We start from the raw sequence: 27,180 nt of genomic DNA on the forward strand, positions 1-27,180 counted from the left end.
TCTGCTCCCCCGCACGGGGGTCAGTACCGGTCAGCCGGCGTTCCTAGGTGTCTCCGGCAGATGTCCGGATTGGGGGACTGTGCGCAGCACTCAGGGGTGCCCCGGGCGCCTCCGCCGTCCCGCCCCGCCTCGCGCCTCCCGGCGCCCGCACCCAGCCAAGATGGTGGGTCAGCGCGGCGACCCAGGTCGATCTCCTCCGCGGAGCATGCGCGGGGCCGGCCGCGCAGGCGCACTCCCGCCTCCCCCCCGCCCTTGGCGGAGCGCGCCTGCGCGTGCGGAGCGGCTCCCGGCACCCCCCGGGCTCGGCTGGTGCAGTCTCCGAGCGAGAGCGGCGGCCGCGGCGGGCGCGGGTACGATGAGGCTGCTGCTGCTGCTCCTGGTGGCGGCGTCGGCGCTGGCCCGGAGCGACGCCTCGGCCGAGCTGGGCGGCGTGCCTAGCAAGCGACTGAAGATGCAGTACGCCACGGGGCCGCTGCTCAAGTTCCAGATCTGGTGAGGGCGCGTCGGCCGCAGCGCCGTCCCCGCTTCGCGGCCTAGTGGGCCGGCCCGGCCGGCAGAGCGGCGCCCGCGGCCGCCGAGCCCGCCTGCCCGGCCCTTCCGGCGGCCGCCGTCGTCTCCTTGACGTTTGGGCCCAGCGGGCGGGCGGAGGGGAGGGCGCGGCCGCGGCCGCTCGGCGGGGCGGAGGGCGCCGGCCGGCTGGCGTGAGTCGGCGCGGCGGTGGGAGGCGCTGCCCGCGCTGCCCCGGCCCCTGACCCTCCCCGTCGCGGGTGTGCCCGGCAGCCTCCCTGCCCCGCCAGGGCAAGGCTCGCTCGGGGGCGGGAGGGACCCGCGGCGGGTGGACGCCTTCCCCCGGGGCCTGGTGCGGGGCGACGGGCGCGGGAGGCTGCGGCTCCGGTCCTCCCGACGCCGCCTCCCAGGAGCGGCCTGCCCTGGCGTCCTCCACCTCTCCACGTCCTCTGTGCGTTAGAGGAGCGGGAGGGAACGACAGAACACCCTGGCAGTTTTCGACATGTGCTTTGAAGCGATTTGTGTTTTTTTATTTAAATCACCTAGTTCAGTATTAGAAGCAGAGCAGTCGTGCACTATAAACGGTAAGTCGGGTCGGAGAAGGGTTGAAAGACCCAGATTAAAGAAATCGAAGTTGTGAAAACGCCGAAATTAGAATGCGGTGTAGGATAGGATGGTCAGATTAATACGTCTGAAGAGTTCTGATACTTGCGGTGTTCGTGTTGGCCAAGATGCATTTAAAATCGGCTTTTTCAGCCCAGGCGGTGTGGCTGATTGGTTCAGCGGGGACCCTGCACCAGGAGGTCCCCAGTTCGATTCCCGGTCAGGACACGGGCCCAGGTTGTGGGCTGATCCCCAGTGGGGGGCGTGCAGGAGGCGGCCCATGATGTTTCCATCCCTCTCCCTCATTCCTCTCTCTAAAATCAATAATAAAAAAAAAAATTTAGATCAGCTTTTTCAAACGATGAATGTTAACACAAGTATACTAAAAGTTTAGATTTTCCACCTATCAAACTAGCTTTCTGCTTAATCTTTAAAGACTAAGCAAATCTTCAGAATAAAATCAGTAAATGACCTGTAAGAGGCAGAAAATAGGATGGTGAGACTGGGTTTTTGGAGTAAAAACTAAAAACCTTGAGTGTTGTTTTTTTTTAATTAAAAAAAAGGAAAAAGGCCACTTACACCATACAAGTATACAGCAGAACTGTGGCCATCTATGAACCAGGAAGCCCTTGATCTTGGACTTCCCAATCTCCAGAACTGGGAAAATAAATTTCTGTTGTTTATAAGTCAAAAAAGAAAAAGAAAAGATTCTCTGTACAAGTGTCCAGCATATATCATCTTTCAGATAACACTGCAAATGGGAATTATGGCTTGACCATTCTGATTTTTTACTCCCCCCCCCCCCCATAATTAAAGAAAAAAAATTAGAATCTGGCAGTCATACTACCAACTTACATATTTGGTAATGTTTTTACGGTTTAAATGTGATACTTTTGGCTCTAAGTAAATGTAAAAAGACTGCAGTTTCTACATTATGTGATTTCTCTGTTTTCTACTTTTGTATCTTTTGGTTTCATTTGTGCTTTTCACAAAAGACTCCTCTTTTATAGTGGCTTGTATTGGACTACTTGTCACAGTAACAAGTTTCCTTCACCCAGGATATTTATAACAAAGTATTTAAAATGTGTAAAAAATGTGGGAAGAGCATTCAGTCCTTCAAATTAAACTTTAAAAAAAGTATTTCAATACTTCGGTTGAACTTTTTATCCTTAGGTTTTGTTTCTTGTTTTGCTTTAAGAACAAACTTGTCCCAAAAGTCTTATTAATAAGAGGTTTTTTTTGCAGACACCCTGAGCATGTTACACACAAAAGTACTTTAGGTTTTTGTTTTTTAAAAATCTGTAGATGAGCCCTGGCCAATTTGGCTCAGCGGTTGGAGCATCGGCCTGTGGTACAGAGAGACCCGGGTTAGGTTCCCGCTAAGGGCACGTACCTCGGTTGCAGTTTGTCCCCGGCCCTGGTTGGTCGTGCGGGTGGCAGCCACTCGATGTGTCCCTTCACGTCGATGTTTCTCTCTCTCTCTCTCTCTTCCTCTCTCTCCCTCCCGCTCTATCTGAACAAAAAATGGAAAAATGTCCTCGGGTGAGGATAAAAAAAATCTGTAGATGAGAAATAACTTTATTAATAGCCTTTCCAAATACATGTACATTTAGCTTATTTGTTACTTTTCTTCCCAGAGATTACTCTGTATATAGTAAGGTGAATATTGGGTTTCTGATTTTAGTAGAATCTCTTATACATTCATTTGCAAGATTGTTTGGGAAAGGAGAGGAAACTAAGGCAATTGAAAAATGTGTGAAAATTCTTTTAATTCTATTTGAAATCTGAGTGCTGTAAAATGCAGTTGTTCATTAATCACCATTGTTAGCAAAAGAACTATTTTCACCTTTCTTTCAATTGCTTTTTTCTCATTTTATATTTCTTATGCGTGCTCTGTAGCTCAATAGATCCCCTGTTAATTGTATCACTTTTGTAATTGCTAATAGAACAAAAGAGCAACACAACACACAAATGGAATTGAAGGGAGAAAGATCAAGTGTGCAAAATAGCTTAAAACAAAATTTTCTTTTCTACATTCATGTATTTTTTCAGTAACTATTCACTCATTACTTGCTTGTGCCACCGACTAAAGATACTGTGGTGAACAAGACAGGCTCCTCGGGAAGCCTATGAAAGTGGCACAGTATTACTTTATATACATGAGTGTCTGGTTGATTACGTCACTTGAGTGAGCCATCCAGTTTGGTAAGTTTGATGACACTGATTTCATATTTGGGGAAAAGATTTATTCTGCTTATTTGGACATGTAAACATTAAATATAAAAATGTAAGTTCTCTTATCTGAACTTAAAGTTCCCTTTTCACTTACCCTTTCTTGTGATTTTTATGTGTAAATGTATTGTGACAGGTACTGTTTGACATGATGTTTATATGCATGCTTTGATTTCCCAATACATGTGATTTAGCATGTCATCAGATCTACAGTATTTAATTGTTGCAGTTTAAACGCTACAATTAATACTTATTTGAACATATGACAATTTACTAAGAATAGTAGATGAAATAAAGTTAAGATTTCAAAATATAAGCAGAATATAGAAGAACTTCCTAATTTTAGTTGAATTAAGAATCCACTGCTATATTTTTAGGACAACCAAATTATAAGTGGAATTTTTTTCTTTTTAATATAATTTTTATTCTTTTATGTATTGCTTGATTTTTAGAAAGAGAGAGAGAAATACCAGTTTGTTGTTTCACTAATTTATGCATTCATTGGTTGCTTCTTGTGTATGCCCTCACTGGAGATCGAACCCACAACCTTGGCGTGTCCTTACCCAATTGAATTGTCGGGCTAGGGGCTGTAAGTGGAAATGTAAGAAGTGAATGAAGCTACTACTACCGCTACCGCAAGGAAAGAGTTGATGTACGGTATGGAGTGGCCTTTACTTTCATGGTATGGAGGCCAGAAAATGAAGACCCAAGACTGGCCCTGGCCGCTATGGCTCAGTCGGTGGGACGCTCCGGTACACCAGAAGGCGGCAGGTTCTGTTCCTGGCCAGGACACATACCTAGGTTTCGGTTTTGATCCCTGGTAGGGAGCCTGTGGGAGGAGGCACCCAGTCCTGGTCCCGCCCCCTCCCCCCCAGGCATTTTGCTTGGTGCTGGGAATTTACTTCAGTGCTGTCACAGGTGTTACAGGCTAAAGTGGAAAGCAGTCATTAATCCATGGACAGCACATGCCAATTAAAGTTCTGTTAAATGCTGTGCAAGAAAGTTACGTAGTATGAGAGAGGCCTAGGTAGGACGTCGGGGAAGGTGTCCATGAGGAAGTGAACTTGGAACTGATATTTGAAGGATAACATTTATTTAGAGCTTTCAAGCAGTGGGAATAACATGTTCAGTGGCCTTGTAAGGGGGGGAGAATAAATTTTTTTTTTAAATCCTCACCTGAGGACAGTTTTGCATTTATCTTCAGATAGAGCGGGAGGGAGAGGGGGGAAGAGAGAGAGAGAGAGAGATAGTCATGTGAGAGAGACACATCGAGAGAGAGAGAGAGAGAGAGAGAGACAGCCATGTGAGAGAGACACATCGAGTGGTTGCCACCCACACAACCCCAACTGGGGCCGGGGACAAACTGCAACCAAGGCACGTGCCCTTAGCGGGGAAACAAACCCAGGATTCTCTGGTCCACAGGCTGACACTCTAACTGCTGAGCCAAACTGGCCAGAGCAAGAGAACAATTTTTTTTTTTTTAATTTGTTTATTGATTTTTGAGAGGGGGAAGGGGAGGAGAGAGACAGAAACATTGATTTTTTCTTTCACTTATTTATATATTCATTGGTTATTTCTTGTATGTGCCCTCACTGGGGATTGAACCCACAACCTTGGGGTATTGGGGTGATGCTCTGACTAACTGAGCCACCGGGTTGTGGCTGAGAACGTAATTTCTTAAGAAGGCCAGTGCTCCTGATGAGAGAAGGTGGCGTGGACCCTGGGCAGTCTGGCAGGCCATGCTAAGGACAGATCAGCTGGGATCTCTGGAAAAGACATTCTAGGGGACAAAGAAGAGATGTGGGGAACGCTTTTAGAGGGACTTTGAGTTGCCCACACAAGAGATGGTGGAGCTTGGAATAGAAACGGTGGTGGTACAAATCGAGAGCGAAGGGACAGATCGTTAGGAGATGAATCGAGCACTTCTGAGTGACGGATCACGCGTTTGGGGAGAAAAGACGTGTCAGAGAGGGCCCTGAGTTCTGGGGCAGTGCTGTGCTGTTCACTGGGATGATAAAGGAGATGGAGTTTATGGATTGTGGGGTGGGGTGCGTGGGAAGGGGAGGAATCCTGAATTTTTAGACAAAACAACCTGTAGCCAGGGGGAAATTCTACAAAGTAATTTTCATGTCCCCCAGATAGCCACAGTAACTAAAACTACAAACTTAAATAACGGTTATTGTTTTTCACCAAACCTAAAAATATAATGGATTGTAAAATATACCATAATTTTATCTACCACTCAGAAGAAGAAAAAATACTGCCGTTTAAACTGTGGCGCACTAGTGATTATAAGGTCAATCCTGATTTTTTTTTTTAGAAAGATGTTAAATAGAGGGAAAGTACTTTTGGAATCGGTGAAATAAAGTTATATATAAGAAGTTGATCCATAGTAGAGTAATGGAAGGTTAATAGAGAACAGATAAATGGCGGCTACTACAACTGCCACTAGATTTTTAAAGTTCTGTAATGTTTAAATGGAATTTAATTGCTATTTTGTCTTGTTTTACCATTTTAAAAAACAAATAACTGCAGTGTGTAACTGAATACTGTGCACATAATAGTTTCTACTTAATAATGAACGAGGACTTTAGTTCAAAGCTTGATGTAGGTAAAATATGAGTGGTTTTAAAAGTTTTACAGAAAATTGAAACATTGTTTCTTTACAGTTTACCATTACAGTAAGTGATAGAATTCAAATTGAATATATCATATAGAAATACCAAGATAACCTCATAAATTTTGAATTAGGATAGTTACTGGGAAAATGCACAGTTTTTTGTTTTACTACACTAGCAGTTTGGAGTCCTAGGTTGTTATTTGGTTTGTCTCTTATATTTTGAATACGTTTTGGGAAAGTACTTTAATCTCTTTACCTTTCAACTTGTTCATCTGTAAAATGAGGATATTGGTTGCATTCCAGTTACCTCTAGTATCCTATTCTATTTTGTGCTGTCAGGAAGCCTGAAGGGGAAAGGGAAAGCATGCGTGTTCTATTCCTGTGGGTGTCACTTCCGAGTGTGCGGAGCCCTCTGGTTCTGGCTGGTCAGCACCCTGCTTTCCAAGGAGCAGCCTTGTTTCCACACACCTTCCCTTGACGGGGGTCCCGGAAGCGGTCTCGCCACGCGGGGCAGCGGGGCTGCTGGCAGTCAGGTCCTCATCTGTAGGCCCTTTTCATGCCACTTGTTTTCCTCTTTTGACCAATTTTTAGGAATTTATGGATTTGTATTTTTTTAATCCTCACCTGAGGACATTTTTCCATTTTTTGTTCAAATAGAGTGGGAGGGAGAGAGAGGAAGAGAGAGAGAGAGAGACAGACAGACAGACAGACATTTACGCAAAAGGGACACATCGAGTGGCTGCCACCCGCCTGACCAGCCGGGGCCGGGGACAAACTGCAACTGAGGTACATGCCCTTAGCGGGAACCGAACCCGGGTCTCTCTGGACTGCAGGCCGACGCTCTAACCGCTGAGCCAAACTGGCCAGGGCTGGATTTGATTTTTACAGTAACATTTGAAAACCAGTCGTTTGCTGGGAAAGACAGAACAGTAAACAATTCTGTTCTGAATAAGTGGACTTTTGAAATCCAAGAGATAGAAAGATTGCCTCCTCAGGGAGTGGGAAGGCTTTTCACAGGACGAAATGAAATCGAAGGGTGTGGGGAGCCTCACGGGGGGGGGGGGGGTACGGAGAAAGAGCTGTGTAAGCCAAGGGGGGAAGATATGCCTCACTCAGCAGAGTTGAGGGGCGGGGACAGGAAATGAGGAGAGTTGGAGTCAGGTAATCCGTTAAAAACACCTAGCACCGTGTACATGCTACTATATGGCAAGTGCTCACTAATGTAATTTATTATTTGTATGGTCTCTAATGCTGTTATGAGTACTTGGGTAAATGAAGCTTTGAAACTACTCTGACTTTCAGCTTTAAAAAAATGAAAATAGCTTACTGGCTATGAAAACAATACATGTTTATTGTATGTGAGCACTCCTGTTTGTAATTGTTTTAAAAAGCATTTATCAGATTAGTTTGTTATTCACTAACAATTTGTTGTTGTTTCTAAAGATTACATCTAAAAATGCAGTTTTCAGTGATTGGTTAGCTATGGGATTGATTATTGTTGTAGAATAGAAGCTATAGTATGTACAAATATCTTCTTGATATATATATACATATATTTTTGGTACAGCATGGGGGAAATGTTAGTTGAAGTTCTTGGGATGCAAGTAGCAGGAACTTGTTTGAACTGGTTTGGACAACACGTTTAGAAATGCATTTTAAAATGACCAAAGAATAGTTTTAGAACCCCAAGCCAGGGGTGTAGCAGGGCCGCAAGACAGGATGGAAATAGAAAACTGGAAAGTCTGAGAAAATGTCATCCCGTCTTTCACTGGTTCACATGGGTACTTTATTTTTTATTATTGATTTTAGAGAGAGTGGAAAGGAGAGAGAAACATCGATTTGTTGTTCCGTGTATTTATGCATTCATTGGTTGATTCTTGTATGTGCCCTGACCAGGGATCCAACCTTGGTGTATCGGGACGACGCTCTAACCAATTGAGCTACTTGGCCAGGGCCATACAGGTACTTTTCTCGGTAAAATGTACTTCATTTTTTTCTCTTCTCTGAAGATTGTCTTATTTCCTCATTTTAGTCCTTTTTAAAGATCATCACTGTCCTCTATCCACAATAGCTCTGGTGTTAAATGTTCATATGTGTGAACATTTAAAAATCTTAGTTCATCTGAAATGTCAACCATGTCACGGGATTGGATCTCACTGTGTAGTAGCATCTAATTCGAGTGTGGGTGAAAAGATAGTTCTAGGGAGGTGGTTATTATAAATAAAAGGGGAAGGTGATTTTAAGAGATAGTAAAAACAAATTACAAACATTTATTTCATAATAGTAAACTTCTGAGATAGTGCTGTTTTCTTTTTGTTTTATCTTTATTGTTGAAAATATTACAGATGTCCCTCCTTGTATCCCCATTGACACCCTCCTTCCCGCTCCTGCCACCCTTGCCTTCCCAGCACTGTTGTCGGTGTCCATGGGTTGTGCACATACGCATATCAGTTCTTTGGTTTATCCCTTCCCACTCCCACCCCATCCCCTTCCCTCTGAGTTACTTCCATGTCTCCGGATCTATGTTGTTTGTCGGTTCATTTTGTTCATTAGATTCTACATGTAAGTGAGATCATGTGATACTTGTCTTTCTCCGACCGGTTTATTTTGCTTAGCATAATACTCTTCTAGGTTCCTCCATACTGTCTCAGAGGGTAAGAGATCTTTCTTTCTTACAGCTGCATAGTATTCCATTGTGTAAATATACCATAGCTTTTTTATCCACTCATCTGTTGATGGACACTTGGGCTGTTTCCAGATCTTAGCTATTGTAAACAGCTCTGCTATGAGCATAGGGGTACATATGTTCTTTCTGATTGGTGTTTCAGGCTTCTTAGGGTATATTCCTAGAAGTGGGATCACTGGGTCAAATGGAAGTTCAATTTTTAATTTTTTGAGGAAACACCATATTGTTTTCCATAGTGTCTGCACCAGTCTGCATTCCCACCAGCAGTGTACTAGAGTCCCCTTTTCTCCACACCCTCGCCAACACTTGTTGTTTGATGGTTTGTTGATGGCGGCCATTCTGACAGGTGTGAGGTGATAGCTCATTGTTGTTTTAATTTGCATCTCTCTGATGATTAGTGATGTTGAGCATTTCTTCATATGTCTCTTAGCCATTTGTATGTCCCGTTTGGAGAGGTGTCTATTTAGTTCCTCTGCCCATTTTTTTATTGGGTTCTTTGTCTTCCTTTTGTTGAGTTGTATGAGCACTCTATATATGTTGGGAACTAACCCCTTATCTGATGTATCGTTGTCAATTATGCTCTCCCATACAGTGGGTAGCCTTTCCGTTTTGATGATTGTATCTTTCGCTGTGCAGAAGCTTTTGAATTTGATGCAGGCCCATGTGTTCATTTTCTCCTTTGTTTCTATTGCCTTAGGAGATATATCAGTAAAAATTCTGCGTGTATGATGTCTGAAATTTTGTTGCCTACAATTTCTTCTAGGATTTTTATGGGTTCATGAGTCACATTTAAGTCTTTTATCCATTTTGAGTTGATTCTTGTGTAGGGTATAAGTTGATGGTCTAGTTTCATTTTTCTGCCTGTAGCTGTCCAATTTTCCCAGCACCATTTATTGAAGAGGCTGTCCTTACTCCACTGTGTGCTCTTGCCACCTTTGTCAAATATTAATTGAGCATATTGCCTTGGTCCATTTCTGGGTTGTCTGTTCTATTTCACTGGTCTATATGCCTTTTCTTGTGCCAGTACCAGGCTGTTTTGATTACAGTGGCTTTGTAGTATAACCTGATATCCGGAACTATGATCCCTCCAACTATGTTCTTCTTTTTCACGATTGCTGTGGCTATTTGGGGTCTTCTTTGGTTCCATATAAATTTTTGGAGTATCTGTTCTAGGTCTATGAAATATGCCCTTGGTATTTTAATAGGGATTGCATTGAATGTAGTTTGCATTGGGTAGGACGGACATTTTAATGAGCTCTGTTTTCTTTTAATAAGAACTTACAAGGGGTTGAGATTTGTGACAGGCTCAACTTTGGTGTAAGTTAGCTATTTGACTACAGTTAGGTGCAGATGTAGTGTAGAAGAGAGGAAAAGTGTTGGTTGGCACCATGAATTAGAGCAGAAACATATGGACTTTAAAAGCACAGAATCTATTTGAAATAGCATGGACAAAGATTTTTTTTTTTGGTATTTCCTAAATTTCCTTTCTATTCATTACATATAGATCATCTAATTTAATGCGCATTCTTCTAGAGAAAATATCGTGTGTAAAATAATTGAGCAATTACAAAAGTTGATTATAAGTACGATATTTCTGTATTACTAGAATGAGATTTGCAAAGTGATCAGGAAAAATTTAAGGTTTCTTTTCAAAGTTTAAGTTGACTTCTGAAGGATCTTTGTTTGCTCTAGTGACAGAAGGACTGAGCAGCTGCTGCATCATATTTGTAGCACGTTTAGGTGTTTATTTGTTGGGGGCATACTAGAAGTCACAGTTTTATTCCTGACGGAAGACTGGAGTAACTTGAAAGAGCTGGTGGGGTGGTAGAGGTGGGATGATTATTGCTCCTTCCCATGTATGTACACCTTTACTTGAACATTTTGCCACCTCCACAAACACTAGTTCTGTTTTATTTTCTGTCAGCAGTATTGATTACTGTTTCAAAACAGAAAAACTGTTCCGAGGAAAACAGTTACATAGGTAAAAAGTTCCTTGGTTTTTCTTGATGAGTCTGGAGGCAAATACAGAGAAGAAAGTTTACTTATGTATAAATAAACTTGTCTAAAAATATGTTTGTTTTTGTCTTGTAAACTTCATTTTTTGGAAATGAGAAAGTTAACAGTTTTAAAGTCTTTTTTGGATTTCAAGGTTATGAGCTGGTTCTATTTGGAGTTTGGTGCGAGGATGGGAGACACGGGCCTGGAAGAACTGAGGCTCCTGAGCACAGGGTGCCGGGGAGGACTGGCCAGCAGTGCTGTCTGCGCATAGACACGCTCTCTAGCCTGGACTCGTGCCTCGCTGGAGGATTGGCGCTCCCAGCGCAAACGGGAGGGGCTTGTTAGGACCCACAGGCTTAGATCTCCTCCAGGGAGACTGTCCTCACCATGGAGGAGCCTCAGCCACCTCTGCCACCAGGAAGCCAGCTGTGTGGGCGCCTGATTGTGGCGTTGTGGGTAAAGAGAACTTACTTGCTGGACACAGGGAAGGGTATTACCTACTTGTTCTATTGGGGCCTGGTGGGGTGGCCTAGATCTAATGTCACGACGTCTGTGTTCTAGTCTCACCACCTCCCACCCATTGCCTAATAGAATGCTTGACACGTAATAGGCATTCAGTAATACTGGGTAAATTAATATATAATACGTGGATACGTAACCATGAAAAAGTCACTTGCTATCTCTGAGCTTCATGTTTTTCCGTTCATCTGTAAAAAAGAAGTTTCAACTCAACTAACTAGGTCTCTAGTTCTGAGAATAATGCACTAAAAGTTAGATACCGTCATTTAGATAACCAGCTCCATTGTAAACACTAGTGCAAACTTGGGCATTGAAAGCAGGTGGCATTCTTGGTTCAAGGTCGGTAGGTACATAGGTAATGTAGATTATTTTTATAATAGAAGCATCTATATAATAATTTCTTATAGAAAAAGCGGTTGTGGCAAAATACAAATACTTGATGAATATAACAGTAGTAAGAAAAGATTAGATAAGGTGCATGCTTAGTAAAGATGAGGTATCTAGAGATTTACAAGTTCTTTTAAGAATTGAATATAGAGGAAGTATTATAAAGAAAGACTGAATTTCTCACTTTTTCTTCTTTTTTGAAAAGTGAGTTTTCTTAAATTGAGACCTATTGATAGTTGGACTGTCTCACCCGCCCTGTCAGGTATAAACGTGATGCCCTTCCCTTGGGTTGATCATGGCGGTCCGTATGTTTCCATTGATGACAATGTAATTAAAACGCTGGCACCTGGGGTTTGCTGTCCTGTGACTTAACTGCTGATCCTGCTTCCTCTGTACCAAGTGATACCTTCCTCGCCTTATATCTATGTGTTCCTTAACTTAGAACTTAATGTACGTCAGTGCTTAACAATCTTACCTGAAGTTGTAAGCTCTTTTGTTGATATGGTGGTACCACCCTCCTACCTCTTCCCAGTTTTTTCCCCCTTTTATTGATTTTAGAGAGAGAGGAAGGAGAGGGAGAGAGAGATAGAAACATCGATGAGAGAGAACATCGATTGGCCTTCCTCCTGTGTGCCCCGCACTGGGGATCAGGCCCACAACCTGGGCATGTGCCCTGACCGGGAATCGAACTGGCAACCTCTTGGTGTATGGGTTAATGCTCAACCACTGAGCCACACCAGCGGGACCCCCTTCTTAGTTTTATTGAAGTATGATTGACAAATAGAAATTGTATATGCTTGAGGCAATGATTTCATATAAGTATACAAAATATGTTGTGAAATGATTACTATAGAAGCTTAGTTAACACATCCGTCACCTCACATACATACTTGCCTTTGTGGTGAGAACATTTAGTATCTTTTCTCTTAGCAACTTTCAAGTATACAGTACAGTATCATTAATAGTCACCAACATTTGCTCCCCAGAATTGATTCTTTTTAAAACTGGAATTTTCATCTTTTGACTAACATCTCCTCATTTTCACCACCCCTAGCACCTGGCCACCACCAATCTACTCTGTCTATGAGTTCAGCTCTTTTAAATTCCACATATAAGTGAGATCTTACAATAATTGTGTTTCTCTGACTTATTTCATTTAGCACAATGCAATCAAGGTCTATCCATGTTATTCCAAATGGCAGGATTGTGTGTGTGTGTATGTGTAATATTTCATTGTATTACATATACTGTGCTTTCTTCATTTATTCATTGAGAGCTGAGGCATGTTGTTTCCATGTCTTTCTTAGCTATTGTAAATAATGCTGCAACGAACATGGGGGTACAACCATTTCTTTGAGATAGTGATTTCATTTATTTCAGATATATACCCAGAAGTAGGGTAGCTAGATCAAATAGTAGTTGCATTTTTAAGGAATATTTTAATATTTTAAGGAATCTATATACTGCTCTCTGTAGTGGCTTAGCCAGTCTGCCTCCCCACCAACAGTGCACCACAGGCTCCCTTTCTCCACATCCGCTCCACTTCGCATCTTTTTCATGATGGGCACCCTGGCAGATGTGATGTGCTAGTTCCTTGTGGTTTTGATTTGCATTTTCCTCATAATTAGTGATGTTGAGCATCTTTTCATGTACACGCTGGCCATTTGTTTAGGTCCTTTGCCTAGATTTTAAAAAAATTATAAATCCTCACCTGAGGATAGGTTTTATAGATTTTAGAGAGAGGAGGAGGGGGGAGAGAGAGAGATGGATGAGAGAGAACTGAGAAACATCAATCGGTTGCTTCTCCCGTATGTGCCTGACCATATATTGATCCCATAATGTTTTGGTGTACAGGATGATGCTTTAACCAATTGAGCCACCCGACAAGGGCCTTTTTCAAGTTTTTAAATGTATTATTAGTTTTTTGGTTATCGAGTTGTATGGTCCTCACGTATTTTGGATATTAATCCCTTATCAGATAATTTGAAAATATTTTCTCCTGTTCTGTAGGTTGCCCCATTTCATTTTGTTGCTGGTTTCCTTTGCTGTGCAGAATCATTTTAGTTTGATAGAGTCCTACTTGTTTATTTTTGCTTTTGATGCCTTTGCTTTTGGTGTCAGATCCAAAAAAATGATTGCCAGGACTGTTGTCAAGGAGCTTATTTCCTATGTTTTCTTTTAAGAATTTTATGGTTTCAGATCTTTATTTTGAGGTGATTTTTGTGTGTGATGTAAGATAGTGGTCCAGTTTTCCCAAAACTATTGTTATATTGTTTGAACTATCCTTTCCCCAGAGTGTGTTTTGGCTTCTTCGTTTTGAATTAATTGACCATATATGTGTGGGTTTATTTCTGGGCTCTCTATTCTGTTCCATTGATCTGTGTCTTTTGTTATGCAAATACCATACTGTTCTTTGTTTGTTTTTGATTTTGAGCCTACATTTATTAAAGCAGGGACAGTGAAACGAGGAAGGGTTCCTCTTCCGCACAGAGGAAGCAGCAGGAGAGCCTGAGTGAGGCCGCTTGGCCTGAGAAATAGGAGCGAAATGGGCCGAGGCAGGGCTGCTGTCAGCTCCCTGGAGAGTCCGAGAAAAGCCTTGGAGACAGCTTCAGTGGGTTATCTCGGGACGGGCTGCCACTGCCCATTGCTCTTTTGGTTGCAAGTCTCCTGGGGACCCTTAGAATTTAGGATGCACACCTGTAAGGGAAGAAGAGGGGCAAGGGAAAGGTACAGGGGTGTTTCTGTGAGAGAGAACACATTCATATCATATCGTTTTGATTACTAGAGCTTTATAATATAGTTTGAATTCAGGAAGTATGATGCATCCATGCTTTCTTCTTTTTGAAGATTATTTTGGCTATTTGGGGTCTTTTGTAGTTTCATAAAAATTTTAGGATTGTTCTATTTCTGTGAAAAATGCCACTGGAATTTGATAAGGGTTGCGTTGAACCTGAAGATTGCTTTGAGTAATATGGACATTTTAACAATAGTAATTCTTCTGACCCGTGAATCTGAGATATCTTTTTGTGTCTTCAATTGCTTTGATCAGCATACTTTTTTCCTCTCTTGTATATGTATGCACTCTGGTGTCATATTTTCCCTTTTCTTGCTGGGGCAACATATATTGTATATCCATAATCTAGTTGCTCAGAGATTTTAATGAAAATGATTGGATGCTGTTGACTTAATTTCAGGAGTAACTATCATTGTTGAAAATTATCTTCCCAATGTTTGTTTTTATTCATAAAGTAGAATCAAGATTTAGAGTCAGAAGGGATCTGGAAGTTATTAAGTTCCTCTTAATGTGATGGAGCAGGTGTGTTTGTTCAGGTGGGGCAGAGTGGGAATGAGGCCCAGAGTTTTAAGCCTCATGCCTTGGTATGTTTTTCAGTTTCTTGTGCCTCAATTTTGAAAGTCCCTATTTCAGTTGAATAAGAGTTGTTTTTATTTCAGTGTTTACATGGTCATTGATTTTTTTTTCTTTTAAAGGTAAATTGATTTGAGAGCTCAAAATACACTGACATGTGTGAGTAGGTGTTTGCTCTTGTCCAGCGATAGCCCCAATCTATAAAGTCTCATATTCTCATGGAAGGCTTTACTTGAGGACGAGGTATCTTAAATATGTGAAATTTGTGAGAAAATACCCATCCTTATACCCGTCATCCAGCATCAATCATTATTATACGTTGTGACTGTTCTTGAAAAACACTTTTAATCTTAGTAATTTTAGGCTTTATCTAACTGCAAACGCAATCTAGGCATATTCGAAACCACTTAACAGGAAGCACTTTTGTTTTTCTACAGTGTTTCCTGAGGTTATAGGCGGGTGTTTGAGGAGTACATGCGGGTTATTAGCCAGCGGTACCCAGACATCCGCATTGAAGGAGAGAATTACCTCCCTCAACCAATATATAGGTAAGTAAATTTTAGTGACTTAAAAGGAGACGGTTTGACTACATAAACTTTTGTGAATTGGTTCAATTAACTTTCCTTGGTTACTATAATTTCTTAGCTGGTTATAATAATATACAGAAAACAGTTTCATAAATGGCAAATACAAAATTTTTCTGTGAAAAGGAGAAGACAAGACTCATTTTCTAGATGACAGATCTTCAAAAGATGTGTTTTTTCTGTAATTGTTTTGTGGAGATAGAGCATGAACTCCCAAATTTTTATACTTAGTCAATGATATAAAATTCTGTACTGATAAAATAATAGTATTTTTTAAAGGCCAGTGCTATATTTGTAATCTTATAAGTTAATTTTTGACTAATTTAAAGTATATACAATATTTTTATTTTAAAAATGTACAATGAACTAGTACTACTTTTTTCGCTAGTTGTAATTAATAACTTAGATTTGGTGCCTAGAAAGTATCTGTACACATACATTTGAGTTATGAAATTTTGAAGTAAATGAGAAATTGTGGCTTCTGATGATTTTTTTTTCTTTTGATAGACACATAGCATCTTTCCTGTCAGTCTTCAAACTAGTATTAATAGGCTTGATCATTGTTGGCAAGGACCCGTTTGCTGTCTTGGGCATGCAAGCGCCCAGCGTCTGGCAGTGGGGCCAGGAGAACAAGGTGCGTAACTTAGCAGTGACCTCTCTGCAGCCGTGAGGTTCTGGGTTGTCAGTGAATATGGTTCAATGAATTTTTCCTTGTTTTTTTTAAAAAAAGACCTTGTTGTTGATTAACTTGTTTACATATGTGTTTTCAACTTAAACCACTATTTCTCTCTGGGCAAGGCACTTGGCCTCCCTTGGCCACGGTTTTCATGTTTATGTCAGAGTGGTTAGGTCTTACCTTTTCATCATTTGAAGGATAGGAGGGTGTTAAGTTAGTAGACCCTGGGCACAAAATAATTTAAAACCTGATTTTGATTATATAATTAGGCCTAATCACATCCAGCAAAACATAATAATCAACACCCAGAAATCACTGACATTTTTATACACCAATAATAAACACACAGAAAGAGAAACTAAAAAAAATTCCATTTACCATTGCAACAAAAAAATTAAGATATCTAGGAATAAACCAAAGAAGTAAAGGACCTGTTGGCAGAAAACTACAGGACATTGAAAAAATAGAGAGCCCTGGCTGGTTTGGCTCAGCGGTTAGAGCGTTGGCCTGGGGACCAGAGAGTCCTGGGTTTGGTTCCCACTAAGGGCACATACCTCGGTTGCAGTTTGTGCCCTGCCCCGGTTGGGGTCATGTGGGTGGCAGCCAGTCGATGTGTCTCTCTCACATCGATGTTTCTCTCTCTCCCCCCCTTCTCTTCTGCTCTATCTGAAGATAAATGCAAAAATGTCCTCTGGTGAGGATAAAAAAAAAACGAAAGAAAGAAAGAGAGGAAGCTATAAAAAAGTGGAAGCACATACCTTGTTCATGGATTGGAAGAATTAACACCATTAAATTGTCTATACTACCCAAAGCAATCTATAGATTCAATGCAATACCCATTAAAATACCAGTGACATAGTTCACAGAACTAGAACAAACACTCCAAAAGTTTATATGGAACCAAAAAAGACCTTGAATAGCCACAGCAATCTTGAAAAAGAAGGACAAAGTAGGAGGGATCACAATACCAGATGTCAGGTTATACTACAAAGCCACTGTAATCAAAACAGCCTGGTACTGTTCAGGCATATAGATCAATGGAACAGAACAGAGCACCCAAAAATTGACCCAAAACATTATGCTCAATTAGTATTTGACAAAGGTGGCAAGAGCATACAGTGGAGTAAAGACAGCCTCTTTAATAAATGGTGTTGGGAATACTGGACAGCTACATGCAAAAAAATGAAACTAGACCATCAACTTACACCATACACAAAAATAAACTCAAAATGGATAAAAGACTTAAATGTGACTTGTGAATCCATAAAAGATTGCCTAGAAGAAACTGTAGGCAACAAAATTTCAGACATATGCAGCAGAAGTTTCACTGACACAATGCCTAAGGCAAGAGAAACAACGAAAAAAATAAACACATGAGACTACATCAAACTAAAAAGCTTCTGCACAGCAAAAGAAACAACCATGGAAATGGAAAGGGAACCCACTATATGGAAGAGCATAATTGCCAACAGTATATCAGATAAGGGATTAATTTTCAAAATATGCACTCTACAACTCAACAAAAGGAAGACAAAGAACCCAATTAAAAAATGGGCAGAGGACCTAAAGAGACACCTCTCCAAACAGGACATACAAATGGCCAAAAGACATGAAAAAATGCTCAACGTCACTAACCATCAGAGAGACGCAAATTAAAACAAATATGAGGTATCACCTCACACCTGCCAGAAGGGCTGCTGTCAAAAAGTCATCAAACAACAAGTGTTGGCGAGGGTGTGGAGAAAAGGGGACTCTAGTACACTGCTGGTGGGAATGCAGACTGGTGCAGACACTATGGAAAAGAATATGATGTTTCCTCAAAAAATTGAAACTTGAACTGCCATTTGGCCCAGTGATCCCACTTCTAGGAATATATCCTAAGAAGCCTGAAACACCAATCAGAAAGAATATACGTACTCCTATGTTCATAGCAGCACTATTTACAATAGCTAAGATGTGGAAACAGCCCAAGTGCCCATCAGTAGATGAGAGGATAAAAAAGCTGTGGTACATGTACACAATGGAGTACTACGCAGCTGTAAGAAAGAAAGATCTCTTATCCTTTTAGATGTCATGGAGGAACCTGGAAGAGTATTATGCTAAGCAAAATAAGCCAATCAGTGAAAGACAAGTATCAGATGGTCTCACTGAACAAAATAAGCTGATGAACAGAATACACCCAGAGATGTAGAAGTAAGGTTCAGGATGAAAACTTCAGAGGAGGGTGTGTGTGTGTGTGGGGGGGGGGGGATAAACCAAAGAACTTATGCATATAAGCATTACCAGTGGGCATAGACAACGATGCTGGGTGGCCAGAAACAGGAGGAAGGTCAGTGAGGGAAAAAGAAACATCTGTAACAAAAATACATTAATTACATAAATCATATATATAAATTAGGCCTTTTATACCAACCGATACAGGTATTAGTGGGTTTATGTTAAAAACGGGATTTCTGGTGAATTGTTCTTATCAAAACACACACACACACACTCTGTTTTTATCATTTGTCCTTTGACTCTTGTTCATGGAGAATCTGTTTAGCAAGTTACCTGTCTGTTTTTGTAGGTCCTGCTGCAGCATACATTCTTTCTAGATCTCTTTTCATCTGTTTTATTAAAATTATCTTTCTGGAGGGGGTCTGCCTTTCTACTGTAAGAAATGGGACTAATTTCTAGTTCTCTCTTGATGAGATTGCACAAGTTTCTTTCTAAGAAGCATTATCTTTTTGGAGTCCTGTGTGGTCTTATCCTTTACTTCTGGGGTGAGACTGCCTGTTGCTGACTCCTGCATAGCTAGCTGTACGTGCTTCTTGTTCTTAGGGAACTTCAGGTGTACCTCTCAGTGTGTCTGCCTTGTTATGAATAAAACAGCGATTCACATAGAATTAAGAATTGGAAGTTAAGTACTTATTGATAATATTTTGTTATATTTATTAATTATGTTGATTTTAAAATATCTTCAGAGTGTTTTACTTATTTAGACATATAAAATTGTTGATCTACCGTGAACGGTGAGTGTACTCGAAAGCTGTAGCTTACATGACCCTTCCTTGTGTGCTGGTCCCTGAAAGTAGACATACACCTTCAGATGCCGCGGTGATCGCAGGGAGACCAGAGCCCACGCGGCTCGAGGGAAGGCGGGCAGGAAAACTCTCTCATCTGCTGTGGCATTCTGATCTATTTTTCTGAGACACTTTTCTATAAATTGACATCCTCACTACTTGTACTTTGAGGCAGGCGATTTTGTTACATGAAATTCTCGGTCCATCAGGGAGTGTCTAGTCTCTGTTGGGAGGGTGTGTATTTGCATTCAAAGGTGAATGAATGTAATTTAATATGCCAGTGCTTTCTAACCTACTTTTTTTTCTTAGTTTGTCTTTTGGACCCCATTTAAACGTGTGTGTGTGTGTGTGTGTGTGTGTGTGTGTGTGTAGGAGGGTTCCCACTGCACCAACAATGATCTGGATATCAGTAGGGTGTCTGAAAGTTCAACTCAGTTCTCACACTTCTACCTGGAGATAGCATCAGATTCCACAGGTTAAGAATTTAGTCCTACAAGAATTCCCCCCCCCCCCTTGTGTTCAGATGCAAGTTGCAAGCCCAGGTTGTTACCCGTGCTTCTGGTCAACTGGATATAGGTTGGAGGTTCCCACAGCCTCCTCCATGGGTTTGTTTAATTTGCTAGCGTGGCTCACAGAACTCAACACAAACATCTTACTAGATTACTAGCTCAAAAACAGCCAGAAGGAAGAGATGCATAGGGCAAGGTGTGTGGGAAGGGAGCCTCCCTGCCCTCTCCAGGTGTGCCATTCTCCTTGCTCTTTATGTAAAGGTTCACTAACCCTGAAGCTCTTCAATCCAGTCCCTTTAGATTTTTGTGGAGGCTTCATTACATAAGCACGGTTGACTAAATCATTGCAATTGGCAGCTAATTTGACTTCCAGCCTCTTCCCTTCCCTGGAACAGAAATGCCCAGTGCTCTAATCACATGGGTGACTTCCCTGACAGTCAGCCTTATCCTGAGTGCTGTTCCCGATCACACCATCAGCATAATGAAAGACACTGTTCCGTTCCCTTCACTTAGGAAATTCCAAGGGTCTTAGATGCCAGAAACTGGGAGGAAGACCAAACACATTCACAGGTTGTATTGAAAACATGGAGTTGCTGATTGCTACATCAGTGTTGCATCAGTAGTCTCTTGTGAATTCATCCATTATCAAAAGGGCAAAATGAACCCTTCTTATGCTGCTCTTCTTCTGTTAAACTTACTAAGGCTATTGAGAGCTCTCTAGAAATCTGTCTCTACAGTATGAATATCATCAGTTTTTCTGGATGTATTGAGCTGTGAATTAATGTTGCATTTTTCTGTGTATGTTATTGAACATATGGAATGGTAGTAGTACTTCGTATAGATTTTTTAAAAGTAGAATTAAAAAGGACAATTTGCAAATAAAAATGAGACTATTTTAAAGGTTCATCTGTCTTAGTTGTCATATTTTGATTTCTAAATGACTTTGCCTGTTGTACTTAATTATATTTTCTTTTAGGTCTATGCATGTATGATGGTTTTCTTCTTGAGCAACATGATTGAGAACCAGTGTATGTCAACAGGTGCATTTGAGATAACTTTGAATGGTAGGTTCTGAATGGTTTGCATTTTGTGATAAATTTCAAGTGATTTATAATGAGCATCAGGCATTTCTATTTTTCGTAATATGCTAAGTTATATCTTTATCTGTTCCTCCTCTGTTGTCTGATATCTGCATGATCACCCTGGATGGAGAGCTCCAAAGAGCTCTAGATCTTTATTCTAGGTGCCCCCAGAATCTCCAACTCCACCTCCCAAACTGGTGATTACTTTTTCTTCCTGTAATTCTTTTTTTTTTTTTAAATCTTCACCCGAGGATATTTTTTCCATTGATTTTTAGAGAGAGAGAGGGAGAGAGAAACATCAGTATGAGAGACACATTGATTGGTTGCCTCCTGCACATGACCCATTGGGCTGAGGATCAAACCTGCAACCCACGTACATGCCCTTGACTGGGAATTGAACCTTTGACCCTTTGGTGTGTGGGCCAACACCCTAGTCACTGAACCACACCTTCGAGGGCACTTCCTCTAATTCTCGTATGTTTCAGTTTGCTCCTTCCCTGGTTTTTGTCATTTATTTCAAGGCACCATTATCATTCTACCCAGTGGGCCATGTCAGAAATCTAGGGTAACATCACTTTTCCCTTTATTCCCCATACCTAATAGATTACCAGGTTTTCTCAGCTCCACCTTTTACATTCCTCAGAAACCAGCCCTTCCTTGGGTGCCTCCGTTTCTTTTTCTTCACTGGTACCGCTCTCGTCTAAGCCACAGTTACCTGTGACCCGCTAACACATTCTCTAAACCAGAGGTTAGCAGATATGGCCTACACCTTGAGATTACAGTAGTTTTTATTTTATTTTATTTTATTTATTTTTTATCCTCACCCGAGGACATTTTTTCCATTTTTTGTTCAGGTAGAGTGGGAGGGAGGGAGGGAGAGAGAGAGAGAGAGAGAGAGAGAGAGAGAGAAACAAACAAACATCGACGTGAAAGGGACACATCGGGTGGCTGCTACCCACACGACCCAACCAGGACCCAGGGACAAACTACAACTGAGGTACATGCCCTTAGCGGGAACCACCTGGGTCTCTCGGGACCGCAGGCCAACGCTCTAACCGCTGAGCCAAACCAGCCAGTGTAGTTTTTATATTTTTTAACTTAAAAAAATATCATAGGAATATTTTGTGATACAGAGAAATTATATGAAATTCAAATGTTAGTGTTTATAACTAAAGTTTTGAGTTTCATTAATGAAAAACTTGAAAATTTACATTTATCTCTCTAGTTGTGTAAGTACCTATATAATATCCTTGATTTTGCCTCTTGGTCCATAAAGCCCCAAACATTGACTGTCTGGCTTCTTACAGAATCGTTTGCTGACACCTGTTCCAGACAGAGTGGTTTTTAAAAAACATGTTTTCTTCATTGATTTAGAAAGAGAGGAAGGAAGAAGGAGAAGAGAGAGAAATGTCGATGAGAAATCACTGATTGGCCGCCTCCTGCATGCCCCCACTGGGGATCGAGCCCACAACCTGGGCATGTGTCCTTGACTGGGAATCGAACCAGCAACTTCTTGGTGCAGGGTCCATGCTCAACCACTGAGCCACACTGGCAGGGCCAGAGTGATTTTTTTTTTTTTTTAATCCTCACTCAAGGACACCCTTCTGTTTTTTGTTCAGATAGAGTGGGAGGGGGAGAGAGGAAGAGAGAGAGAGAGAGAGAAACATCAACGTGAAAGGGACACATCGAGTGGCTGCCACCCTCACAACCCAACCAGGGCCGGGGACAAACTGCAACCGAGGTACATGCCCTTAGCGGGAACCGAACCCAGGTCTCTTTGGACCACAGGCTGACGCTCTAACTGCTGAGCCAAACCGGCCAGGGCCAGAGTGATTTTTTTAATGCACATTTCATCTTGTTTCACTGCCTCAAATTCATTAAATGTCTTTACTTTGTTCTCAAGGTAAAGACCAGGACATTTAGGCCAAAAGGCCCTGCATGTTTAGCCCAGGGATCAGCAAACCATGATCTTGTTTGTGGACCATGTCCTGTGCTGCCTGTTTTGTAGATAAAGTGTAACGAATATAACTGTGCCCTTCATTTATGTATCACCTATTGCTGCTTTCCAGATGCTAGCAGAGTTGAGTAGCTGTGACAGATTGTTTATCTTTTTGAGCTGAATTGATTTACTAACTGTCCCTTCGTTGATCTCTGATCTACTTCCTGCATACCTCTCCTGCCTCCCTTGTACCACTGTTCTATATTTCACTGTTCTCATGTTTAATTATAAATAGGATCATATTTTCTTAGGGGGAGAGAGAGACATCTATTGGCTGCCTCCTGCACAACCCCTACTGGGGATCGAACCTGAAACCCCAGGCATGTACCCTGACTGGGAATTGAACCGCGACCTCTTAGTCCATGGGATGATGCTCAATCCCTGAGCCGCGCCGGTCAGGCTCACTTTTCATTATAATCTCTCACTTTTAATAACTAAGTGCAACAGCTCCTTTCCAGCCCCTCATCCCTCTCTCATAGCATCTTCTGGTTTCAGTTCCTAGTACACAGTTGTAATTTTGTAGCTTCTTGTCTAGTTTTTTGTATCCCTAATAGAATGCAGACTCCTAGAGCAAGGAGCATACTTCTTTGCTCACGTTTGTGTCCCAGCTGTGTACATGGACAGAGGATGTTTGTGGAATGAGTGTTCATTACAGAATCAACCTTAATGTGGGGCTGGCACCGCTTGCTCTTACAGATGTGCCCGTGTGGTCCAAGCTGGAGTCCGGCCACCTGCCGTCCGTGCAGCAGCTCGTCCAGATCCTCGACAGCGAGATGAAGCTCAATGTGCACATGGATTCGATCCCTCACCATCGGTCATAGCCCCGCCTCTCGGCACTGAAACTCTTTTGTAAGTGGTTTCAAAATGTAAGAACTATGTACAGCTGTTGGTTAATTTTATCACGAATCAGCAACATACTAGATATTACATATAATCTCTTGAGTTTCCAACTTGGGATTTAACAGAAGGATTTTTTTTTTTTGTTAAAATGTAGAAGAGGTCAAGAGAGTTTGGGTCTGCAAAAATAAAGTAATATTGTACTAAGTTATTTTCGAGACTTAATAATTGGGCTTATCACATCTCTTGTTTGGTTTTTTGTTTGTTTGGTACATGCCCCTAGCGGGAACTGAACCCAGGACTCTGGTCCGCAGGCCAATGCTCCAACTGCTGAGCCAAACCGGCCAGGGCTATCACGTCATTTTTTTTTACTGTGAACTTCTAATGGCCAGAATTAATGTAGTATACTAAGATGTTCATATCCATATTCTCTCCTTACTTTCAAATAACTAGTTCCTAAGAGTATGCAAATGATTTTTGCATGCTCCACATAGAGAATTTATAAGCAAATGTGTGAAAACATGGAGAGGTAGGTGTTAGCTTTTGCTTAGCAGAAATGTTCTCATTTCTTTCTGATCAAGGAGTTGATTTTATAAGAGTGAAGTTGAAATAGAACATTCTTCTCCCTGTGTGTCTTTCAGACATTAAGTGATTTTTGCAAGAGCAGCGTGGCTGACGTCATGAAGGCCTGCACTGAAGACAGCCAGCTGTTAGTGCAGGCCAGATGCTCCCCGGCAGGCTCGCTGTCCCTCTTGGAAAACCTCAATGAAGACAGGTTTCAGCGCTGGCACACGCGGGCTCTGCGCGTCCGTGGAGTGCAAAATACTGTCCAGTCGTCTCCTCCCCGTCCGCTCAGTTCCCAGTTTTCTAACGATGTAAACATTACTACTTCCACCTTTTTCCCTTAGTCATATTTGAAAAAATGGCAAAATGAGTTAGAATCTGATTTTTTTCCAAAGATGTCTGTTAAATCTGTTGTGATTTTATATGAATTTTCCTTTTTTATAGTTTAGAATCGATCTTTTTGGGAATACAGCTAAAATTCTCAAATACTTTATAAGAGTTTATCAGACATCTCTAATTTGGTGTGTCCAACTATATGGGTTTCAAAGTACTGCAGATTGTGACAGTGCATTACACGAGATGAAGGGGGAGATGCTACATGCAGAGTGCTCTACCAACGTGTGTGTGCGTGCGCACGTGTGATTGCCAGAGAAACTACCACAAGACCAACTGCTTTTTAAATCCTGTTAGAGTTCAGGTGTCTTGCCATGACCAATCTAATGAGTTGATTAACTGGGCCTTTATCACTTAACTCAATAAAAAATAAGCAGATATAAGTTAAATAAAAACTTTGAATTTAGTGCCCAGCGTACCTGTTAACATATTTAACCGTCGTCTGCTTAAATTTTTGTTTTTAACTTACAGGTAATTTCATTAGGGACAGACTTTAGATTCACACACAGATAAAGATCATGTACCATTTTTAGGGAAATTCAAACTCGCCTCTCTAAAGAAAGTTTAGTTGAACTTCTTTATAACATTAATACTGAGTGGAGATCACTTGTCTCATTTAACTTGCCCTAACATCAGAATTGTATTATATTTGAGGAATAAAATTGAAAATTTTTATTCAATGAATTTAATATTTCAGAGTTCTAAAAAGATACTGTAAGAGTAATTTAGCAGAAGTGGGACCATAATGTAGAAAAATAACCCTATAGCAACAGTCCTGATATACTTCGGCCTCCGTATAGGAATAGAAGTTGGTGGGAGTGAGGGAGCTATGGGTAGTTAGGAGATGTCAGCATTGGGTCCACTGAACACTCAGCACAGCCTTGTACTTTGTCCGCGAACGTCTGTCGAATGCGCGGCTGGTAATAATCACGCGTGGGACAGCCTCGGGGCGGACCACACTGATCTCTGGCTGACAAGATTAGTCTGCAGAAAACTGGTTACGATGGCTTATCTTTTTTTTTAACATGTTTTTGTTGATTTTTATTTTAGAGTGAGAGGAAGGGAGCGAGTGATAGAAATATCTATTGGCTGCCTCCTGCACGCCCCCTGCTGGGGATCAAGCCTGCAGCCTGGGCACTGCCCTGATTAGGATTCGAACTGGCACCTCTCAGCCTGTGGGACGATGCTCAATCCACTGAGCCACACTGGCGGGGCGGGGCTTATCCTTTTAATTGAGACTGCAGAACTGTTAACCTGATATAGTGGCAAGAGGCAACGCAGTTTCAGCTGAGAAGTTACTTACAGGTTATAACACAGGTGTGGTAACATTTGTTATCTTCGACGAGGGCTACAACTTGGTTGACGTGTTTTGTACCAGCTCAGGCCTCCTCCTGCAAGCTGAGCACGCCTGTGTGTCTCGGTCTCCAGCTGCTGGGCATCCCACCAGTGACAGCTGACTGTTTGGTGTTTACACTTCAGCTTCGAGCCTTGAAAATGCTCCCATGTATCTGACAGGTCAGCTGTGAAGAACCTAAGATTTGACTTTAACTTTTTCCATGTTGGCCTTGGGTGGATAAATTGTTTTTTAGAGAATAGCTTTAAGTCGCTTAGACTCTGATAAAACTCAGCTATTTTGTTGATGCCCATCTCAATATTGTTGTTTTATCTTTGGCCATATTTAAATCTGGGATTTAATGGAGTTTAGAGAAAAAAATAGTGGGCAGCATGAATGATAAAAAGAAAAATTTAAGGGAAAAGGGAAAGTTCAATGAAGCTATTTAGAATATAGTTTATTCCTAACATGTCAGAATTTATCAGTTGCTTGCAGACTTGTGTGGCTCTGTAGTTTGCGAATGTCTGTACTACATTAATCAAGACACAGAGCACGACGGCGGGTTGGCTACTGCTGTGGAGGGTTTTACCGCAGTTGCTATTGTGGGAGAAATTATTTGTTAGATTAATAAAGAAATGTTGGCAAAATGTGGCTTCGTACCTCAGCATCACGATGTCAGGCAGGCGCGCCCAGAGCGGACCTCGACGCCGGCTGGGGCGCTGGCAGAGTGCAGCGGGCCCGGCCCTTCTCCCGGTGCTTCTAGTTGGGCTCTGGGCATTGCGTCGTCAGAATTGTAAGTAATTCACATTTTAGAAATAGCCTCCAGAATTTTTAAGCATGGTTTGATATTTAATTTTTTTTTTATCCTCACCCAAGGACATTCTTCCACTTTTTGTTCAGATAGAGTGGGAGGGAGGGAGAGCGAGCGAAACATCGACGTGAAGGGACACATCGAGTGACTGCCACCTGCACAACCCAACCAGGGCCGGGGACAAACTGTAGCCGAGGTACGAGCCCTTAGCGGGAACCGAACCCGGGTCTCTCTGGACCACAGGTCTATGTTCTAACCGATGAGCAAACCAGCCAGGGCTTGATATTTAATTTTTAAGCTTTTACAAAATTTTTTGAGAGGAATATGAGAGATTGTAGAGTTGGGGGCCCACCTCTCTAGCGTTGATTGTAAAAATAATCTTTTATTAGGCTAATGTGGAAGGAACCCCTC

The 27,180-nt window shown here is 41.7% G+C and overlaps 1 protein-coding gene across 2 annotated transcripts; it reads left to right on the forward strand.

Moving 5' to 3' along the window:
• The first annotated feature begins 320 nt into the window (after positions 1-320).
• Positions 321-26,605, forward strand: SELENOT (selenoprotein T). Of its 2 annotated transcripts, none has more exons than XM_036243087.1 (6): positions 321-492; positions 15,357-15,467; positions 16,011-16,137; positions 20,727-20,814; positions 23,528-23,680; positions 24,310-26,605. In XM_036243087.1, the coding sequence occupies exons 1-5, from the start codon at positions 356-358 to the stop codon at positions 23,650-23,652; spliced, it is 588 nt and encodes a 195-aa protein (XP_036098980.1). In that variant the 5' UTR covers positions 321-355; the 3' UTR covers positions 23,653-23,680; positions 24,310-26,605. The 2 variants fall into 2 exon arrangements, with proteins under 2 accessions (XP_036098980.1, XP_036098981.1); XM_036243088.1 differs by lacking the exon at positions 321-492 and adding an exon at positions 20,264-20,320.
• The last annotated feature ends 575 nt before the right edge of the window (positions 26,606-27,180 follow it).

This window comes from Molossus molossus, unplaced genomic scaffold (assembly GCF_014108415.1).
Source record: "Molossus molossus isolate mMolMol1 unplaced genomic scaffold, mMolMol1.p scaffold_m16_p_5, whole genome shotgun sequence".
Taxonomy (NCBI): Eukaryota; Metazoa; Chordata; class Mammalia; order Chiroptera; family Molossidae; genus Molossus; species Molossus molossus.